The 8453-nt window shown below is 41.8% G+C and overlaps 1 protein-coding gene across 1 annotated transcript in view; it reads left to right on the top strand.

Annotated features, from left to right (window-relative positions):
* Positions 1-8435, top strand: part of cdh22 (cadherin 22) — a 70767-nt gene extending 62332 nt beyond the window's left edge. Inside the window, exons 10-12 of the mRNA XM_023426067.2 lie at positions 1162-1311; positions 1655-1756; positions 6891-8435. Of these exons, the coding sequence (XP_023281835.1) occupies positions 1162-1311; positions 1655-1756; positions 6891-7420 (782 nt within the window). The 3' untranslated portion in view covers positions 7421-8435. The remainder of the gene's footprint in view (positions 1-1161; positions 1312-1654; positions 1757-6890) is intronic.
* The last annotated feature ends 18 nt before the right edge of the window (positions 8436-8453 follow it).

The raw sequence follows: 8453 nt of genomic DNA, 5'->3' as shown, positions 1-8453 counted from the left end.
TTTTTAATTTTTTTAATTTTTTTTTTTTTTTTTTTTTTTTTTTTTTTTTTTTTTTTTTTTTTTTTTTTTTTTTTGTTAGTGTTAGGGGTCATGCGGGATGTATCAATAAAGTATGTTGAGCAAAGCTAAAGTGATGTCATAACCAAGAGAAGTAATACTTACATACATACAATATGCTGTTGTTCTGATCAAACCTTCTTTGTGTGTGTGTGTGTGTGTGTGTGTGTGTGTGTGTGTGTGTGTGTGTGTGTGTGTGTGTGTGTGTGTTGGTTCTGATTCAAAACTCCTCCAGAGGCCTCATACTATAAGTATTCATATGTCTGGAGAGAATCTTTTCTTAAAGCAGACAGCCATGGAAGAGAAGGCCGTGTAAAAGTCAAAATGACGAACGCAGGGGCGTAACGTTCCCGTACATAAACGGTAATATGAAGATTGTTCTACACGTGCCAGCAGAGCTGTAGGGCGACATGGATAACGGTGATATATGTTCTGGGAGATGGATTGCTTGGTATCCTCTCCACTCTATTTGTCAAAGCCTCCTCCTGTATTCTACGTTACATTTATCTGTGTCTCTGGCAGAGAGCTTATAGATACACTAGTAAAGTTTAATTTGAAACAGTGGCTCCCTCACTCATTTTCTCTCTTACGTTTTGTTTGCTTTAGAAAATAAACTGCACAACAGCACTTCACTCTCCCAGTGAAGTAAACTTGACAGTCCTGACACCGTTTCTTTGGAGCCTTTGTATAATAAGAATGGCCCTTTCCTGTCTGTCTTTTGCTTCATCACTTGAGCTCTTGAACGTTTCCTGAAGAAGCTATTTTCATTGTTATTTTTGAATCAGATGGCAACATTCTTACATCGACAAACCAAGATTTGTCTTTTCATTTTAGTAATGTTAAACAGGCTTGCATGAGCAACACTTGTCCTTTTTCTGCTTCTTCTGTCAGTGCTGTTCAAAGCAGAAAAAACAAGAAGTTTAATCATAGAAAGTCACTGGATGGGGTCTCATCAATTTTAGTGCAGTGTGGTAAAAACCACCCATGAGTAAGCAAGAAAAAATGTTTTATTCTTCAAATATTAAGTCACTCATGTGTAATTCTCTGTTTTACCTTGTCTCTCTGACCCTCCCACTGCCCAAAACACTCACACCGCCCACCCAGACAACACAGCTGGCATCCGGACCCAGCGGTCAGGATTCAACCGCCATGAGCAGAATGTGTACTTCCTGCCTATCCTGGTGGTTGACAGCGGGCCTCCCTCTCTCAGCTCCACAGGCACCCTGACCATTCATGTCTGCGGCTGCGACACAGGTGAGAACTACTGTAGGAGCAGCACACCATTACTAACATTATCGTCACTGTCACCTCCTGCATCGGCAGCAGCACTGCTGAAAGGTCAGCTACATGCCATTGTTTTGGTCAGCAAACAGTTCTTATCAGCTTCTGTATGTGGAAAACAAAATAACACAAGGCCACGAATCTGCAGACAAGCGGCCCTCAAAAGTGATTTCATTTGATTGAAAATGTAACATTGGCAAGATAAAACTTTTTTTTTTCTTGATAAAACTATGCTTAATCCTTGTCCACTGATGGAATCTGTTGAATCTGTACAGCAGATGCTATTTTTTTTTTTTTTTTGTCTTTTACCACACAGATGGAGCCATCCAGTCTTGCAATGCCACAGCCTATGTAATGAGTGCTGCTCTCAGCCCTGGGGCACTTATAGCACTACTCGTCTGCATGCTCATCCTTATAGGTAAGCAGACGGTTGTATGGATGTATGGATGGATGTATGTATGGATGGATGGATAGATGGATGAAGGATAAATGGATGGATGAAGGATAAATGGATGGATGTATGATGGATGGATAAGCACAATTCATTAATATTGCTTCTCTGGGGTCATTGCTAAGTTCAACTACTTCAGCAGGACCAGCAGGGGCATGAAGTTCAATAGCGGGATGTACCATTAAAGAGGCAAGTCTGAGGGCTGCACCTAAAGATATGACTCCACATCTTCTGCTCATGAAATCATACAACCAAGCATGTGTCTTTTAATGGATTGACCACTTTTAGAAGGTATCTATATTTCACGAATGAAATTGCACATGCAGTGGGAAGAGAAACTAAGACGAATGACATGAAAACGATCAATTTTTCATCTCTCCTTCAAGAGTGGCTTTCCTATTGGATATTTTGTCGCTTGAATTTATGAGGAGAAAGCTTTTGTTTAAACAGAAGCACATATGATGCCTGGGTTTATGAATGGTACCAAGCTACTTTGATCCTCTGAACACAGACAGAGAGGGAATGAATGGGAGTAAAGTGGCGGGGGGTTAGAGAGAGCAAACAGGCAAAAGAGCTGCTTCAGCACTTGTATCCCTCAGGAACAGCAGGCTTAAAATAGATGAGCTTTCCAGACATTCTTTGATTTTAATACACAGACACGTATACACACATGCACACAGCATAAACATGCATGCACACGCTCACCCTCTCAGGGACCAAAGAGGTTTGGTATTGTCATGTTTAAAAATTTTATGAGTTAGCTTCTCACTCTCCCCCCCTCTGCACATCTTAGCGTCCCACTCCTCAGTGACAGCGAGAAACGACATGGCTGTCACGGTCTTTTGTCTCCCCCGCTCGTGCCTCTACACGTTACACATCGTGCAGGCAGTGAGTGATGGATGACGTGACAGTAGGCAGCTTTATCTGTGACTAGCATTTGCTATCTGTTTCTTTTAAGAGCTTTTCTAATGAGAGTTGTTAAAAGTCTGTCTCCATTAACCAAACCATCTACTGGAGTGAACTTCAAAAGCAGAGCATCATTTATTCATCGAGGTTTTAAAAGCCTCAACAAAAAATGTTATGTACAAATCTGAGGCAACCTCTGCCTGGCTACAAAAAGACTGGGGTTGGGTTACAGCGTATTGTGGTTTTGGTATCCTGGTGTAGATGACATCCTCTCAAAGGTCTGTGTAGAAAACAATTCTTTGGCCTTTAAACTTGTCAAAAGCAAGACTCTGTGCAGAAAAATAGAGCTTCACGGTACAAAGATTTTTTTTCCAATTAAATATATGATGAAATGTGAAAAGATACATTATACAGAGTAACATGCTTCAAGCATTTTGGTATTATTTCATGTTTTGTGCCATTTTGATTACACTAATGAAACGATGCCATGTTGATTCCAGTCTTGTCAGCGACTCAAATTGGTGATAAGCCCATGCCACTTTGAGTGACTGATACAGATTGGTATGAAATGGACTGAACACTCCTCATCAAAGCACTCAAGGACAGGCTAACTGGGAGTGCTCGGCCTCTGCCAGTCATCATGTGAACAGTAAAGTCTCAGGGCTGCAGGTGCTGGATTCAGGTGGGATGAGCAGTGTTTTCACAACTACCGTATGGTGTGAATAACACACAGGAGCACGGCTTGTGGCAGCAATCTCATTTTATCGACTGCACATTGCCCAATACTTACCTGTTCCTCCCTTCACTTACCATGCACATGCCCACACACGCACAGATTTTAATGTGTGTCTACTCATGCATGTTAAGCACGCATCCACACGCTTAGATAAATCATTCTTCACCGATTAAGTGCAATGCAATCCATTCTCTCTGTGTGCACCATCACTGTGTGCACCACATCTTCTCTCTCTCTCACACACACACACACACACACACACACCGACTACCTAACCAGCCAACCAGCACTCTCTCTCTCCAGAGGCTGGACCACCTCTATTACATCAATTGTTGGATGATGAGAAAAATGAAAACAAATTTCTGCCTAATTACCTTACAAACAAACAGTCCCTCCATCAGTTCATTTATAGGCCTGATGTGATGAATCCATTCCACTGCGTCGCAGCATCTGCATGCATCCATTCCAATTACCTCCCATCTGCTTGTGATGAACTCCTGGGTGGGGGCAACCAGCGCAGCCCAAGGGTAAATTAACCGTCTTGTCAGGAACGCTTATCGCAACATCTGTGCAAACGGGGACCAGCTTTGTATGTATAGTAGGCAGATATACACAGCCACGTACACTTCCTACAAAGGTAAGATCTGTACATGGTACAGTATTAACATCGCCTGAGGTGTGCTAATCTCCAAGTTAAATAGGTTTTCAAGGGCTTACAGTTAAGGCATCTGTGTACCTAATAGGTAGTGACACTCACATGTTATCAGTGAGTAAAGATGTCAGAAGTGAGATTATCTGATCGTCTTAGCTTCACACTGATCCGCCACATACTCCATCGATACAGTTTACTGGAGAAGTCGTTGATCTGCACCTATGAGCGAACATAAAGTTTGCTATCTCCTATTACTCTCCTGATTAGTGTAGATTTAGAGTAAGTGTCTTAGCGACTGTTTAGTATGCAAAGCAGTGTGTGCTGCAATTTACCACAAACCATGACTGTTTCCTCAACCCAGGGGCAATTAGTTCGCCCCATTCATGGCGGAGAAGAATAAACACAATGGTTACAGACACCGCTTTCCCAGTGGAGCCCAGCAAACAATGTAAGAGAAGAACGACTGTACATTATCCAGTCAGAGATACTGCATAAACTCCCCATTCAAGATCAGCAAGGCTCTTTAGGCTTTTTAGGAAAGGAACACATGGGGTGTTCTCACTCCGCAAGTTATTTTTTAGGCCATTTACACCATATGAAGAAAATTACCAGGCGCAGCAACAAGTCATTTGTACAGATTATATGCTTGAAATTGATGTTTTTTTTCTATTTTTTTTTTTTTACTGTTTACGAGAAACAAAACAGTAGGGGAAAAGGATAAAAGGTGAAACATGGTGTTTTATAGTCACATCCTGAGTTCCAAGGTCATGTTGAAAAAGTATACTGTATTTGCCCCATGGGCTGTTTTTATACATACTAATGTATGTGCTTTAACGTGTAAATTTCCTGTATACAGCACATAAAGACCCACCATCGATCTAGTTGGACCGTGAAACGATGTGGGCCTATCTCATTTTCACAATGTATGGATGGGTGTACTGGTGGGTTCAGAGCATCAAACAATCTGCGCCATCCCATGCAGCACAGGCCTGCATTACAATTGATAGTCTTGTCTCTGTGGGCTTGTAAGCATTTGTTTTAGGCAACAAGCTATCTGTTCCAAAAGATGCATGGTGCCTACTGGTTAAAAATCTATCTAAATGTCCCTTCACTGGTATTCCTGTATAGTAATTACTCAAGGAAAAAGGGACGGTAACACAGGCCATCGCTGAATGTCCACAGGAAGCACATCCTGCTGCCAATCCAAACTCAGTAGCTACGGACAAATATTTTCACCTCTCCATCCATTTTTTCATTGCAGAAATTCATAATAATAAGCCTGACTAACCAATATTCAGTATTTCTCTGCATGTATGACGAGTACTCATAACCATTTTAAAAAGCAACGGCTAGCTCTTTGCTAATTGAAATGATTTTGCGAAGTGGGAGAGCAAACAATTGAACATTTCACCTAATACGCAACATGTGATTTGCTACATGAGATCATTAAAATTAAATTTCTGCAGTTTTGTAATATCAGTTATTCTCCTCAAGTTCGACACATATTTGTATTTGAGACTATTCACCATGCGCTCCTTCAAGGCGTTCTTTGCATATTAATTAGTTGATCAAGAGGCTGTTTGTCCATTAGACTATTGTAAACGGAGCTGTTCATTATCTTTCTTATTCTCCCCAGTGTGCATAATTAATTCATAACTGCATGTAATATGTTTCTATAATCACTGAAAATGACAATTGGCAGGAGATCTGGTCACCTGAAACCTCCACCACACAAATCTGGTGAAGGTTTCAGGGAGAAGGGTGCAGCCCAGAGGAGGGATGATGAAGTCAGAGTGGGGGGGGCTGGGTGTCTGAGCTAAGTGAGACTTGTCTAATCAGAAATGTAGGCAGTAATTAAAATAACTAAGCTGGAATTAAAGCCTCATTGATTTAACTGTGCATACAGCCTTTGTTTTCCTCTTCTCTCATTAGTCTATAACGTGATCCATCTCAATTGTTTTTCCCTGTTTTAATCCAGACTTGATTTTCCGAGGCATTTCTTTTTTCTTTTTTTTTTTTTGCAAGGTGGCTGCCTCTGGTTTTAAGTAGTGATGGAACCACAGAGTCTTGGTTTCATTCAACTTGGATGAGTATTGATATACAGATTGGTCTCCATTAGGCCTTTTGAATCATATTTCTGGGCAAGGCAATCGGGATTGTGAAAAATCAATGCTCATGCATTTGTGATGTAAAACTTGATAATATATTATCTTCCCCTGCTGTGCCTTTGCCCTGAGAGGTGAAATCAAAGTTACAATGGGAGTAGTTAGAAACTTTCCCATGGAAAGTGCTTGCAAATCCATCATGCACAGTGCATGTTTGATGTGCAGCACCATATGTATACATCTGGTACAATTATCTTCTTTAGTACAGTTGCTAGTACTGAATGCCCTAAATCTGGGTTTGGTACGTCATTATTCTTAGCAAGATGAAGAGAAATACCATTTTTGCATGCAAGCTCTTTAAACTCAGCCTGCCAACTCTTAATCCTTGTCTGCTGTGCAGCAAGAGAGTTAAAGCCGCAGATTTCAAAACACTTGCTATAATGACAGTTTATAAAATCCCTTAAATAGGAACCTGTCTCTCCCCTGGCTTTTATCTCATCCCACTGTTCAGGTTGATCTGACAAATTCATACTTAACCTTTAAGTTGTTTTGTGCAAAAACATGAAGGTGCAACATGTCCCGACACCTAAGAATAGCAATGTTTTATTTATAAGATCATTAACCCGTATATGCTAAACATTGATGTGGAAATACAATCTTTGTCTTTCTCTCTTTGCCTGTCTTGTTCTGTGTCTCCATCAGTCCTTGTCTTACTGATCCTGACCCTGAAACGCCACCGGAAGGGCCAGAGGATGGCAGAGGACGAGGAGGACATGAGGGATAACGTCATCAAGTACAATGACGAGGGCGGAGGGGAGCAGGACACTCAGGCATACGACATGAGCGCCCTGAGGAACCTGTATGACTTCCCGGAGGCCAAGAGCTGTGACTCTGGCCCGGACATCCGCTCACTGCCACAGTGGATACAGGCAAATCGAGTGGGTGGGGGCGCAGAGGGAGCTGCTGCAGCGGCGGCAGACTTCTCCTTATTCAAAGGCTACATCCGAAAGAAGGTGGAGCAGGCTGACGCTGACCTCTCAGTCCCGCCGTACGACTCCTTCCAGACGTACGCCTTTGAGGGCACCAGTTCACCGGCGCTCTCGCTCAGCTCCATCCACACGCTGTCTACCACCTCGGAGCAGGATTTCTCCTACCTCAGCGACTGGGGACCACGTTTCAGGCAACTGGCGGGTTACTACGCTCCAGGAAACCCTGAGGAGGAAGGGTCCTAGCACAGCTTCTCCTCTGCAGAGAGACATTTAAACTCCCTCTTCTTCTTCTTCTTCCTCCTCCTCCTTTTCTGCCTCCTCTTCTCACCCTCTGGCACTCTGAGATCACTGAGATCATCAGAGCCAGCACTGTGTACTCCTTAAAACAGAGCACTGCCTCTTTATCTCTTTGAAAGAAAGTTACCAGTGTCAAAGTTTGAACTCTTTTTTGTACACTCTTCTGATTGGTTTTCAGACTTCGACATGAAAGCTCTGGCAATGATATGAGAGAGAGGAATGAAAGCCTAAATTGCCATTTAGGCAGTTGTGAAGTGGTTAAAATCCTTATTTTAAGCTACAAGACGAGAGTTCAGAGAAGCAAGATTACATATTATAGGGTTAAACCATGCCAAGGTAAACTGTCTGACAAACATGTATTTATTTAAGGAGGAAATATTTATGTATGTATTTATTTGTTTTTATGTATTTATTTATTTATTTACGACATTATGATCATGGTAACTGCAACAATGAACTCTGCTGAAGTGCTAAGGGAAAAGGGAAGAGAGAAGGACATTTTAGAAAGGAATGAGAGACGACATTGAAGAAAGAAAGGACTGCAGGGGCAGAGGACTCGTCACAATGCTGGTGACGTCTGGGTCATGAAAAAAAAAATTACATTCTGGAAAATATTTGTATTTATTTTCTATGACCACTTTTGTAAAATAACCAACTTAAGACAGATAGATAAAAAGCAAAAGTCAAATAAAAAGAAGGAATAGATGGAGAGAAAGAACTGCAGAAGAGCTGCCAGGTCTCTCTGAACGGTTGAGACGGACATACTTTTGCTGTATTTTAGCGATTTATAAAAAAAAAAAAATGGGGGTTTCGGAGGTCACAAACCGAGGACAATTGTGTGTTAACAATTTCTTTTCTTATCCTCTCCACAGCCAATTGTAAGGCAATAAGGCACAAACCGCAACAGTGATTTACGACAAACAAAATGACTGTTTCATGGAATTGGGTGGTGGCCAGCTTTGTCCCGCGGGGGGTGGTG

Source organism: Seriola lalandi, unplaced genomic scaffold (assembly GCF_002814215.2).
Source record: "Seriola lalandi dorsalis isolate HSWRI2012SDOR001 ecotype SW California unplaced genomic scaffold, Sedor1 jcf7180002054805, whole genome shotgun sequence".
Taxonomy (NCBI): domain Eukaryota; kingdom Metazoa; phylum Chordata; class Actinopteri; order Carangiformes; family Carangidae; genus Seriola; species Seriola lalandi.
Note: the sequence above shows the minus strand (reverse complement) of the source record. Positions and strands in the feature narration are given on the sequence as shown.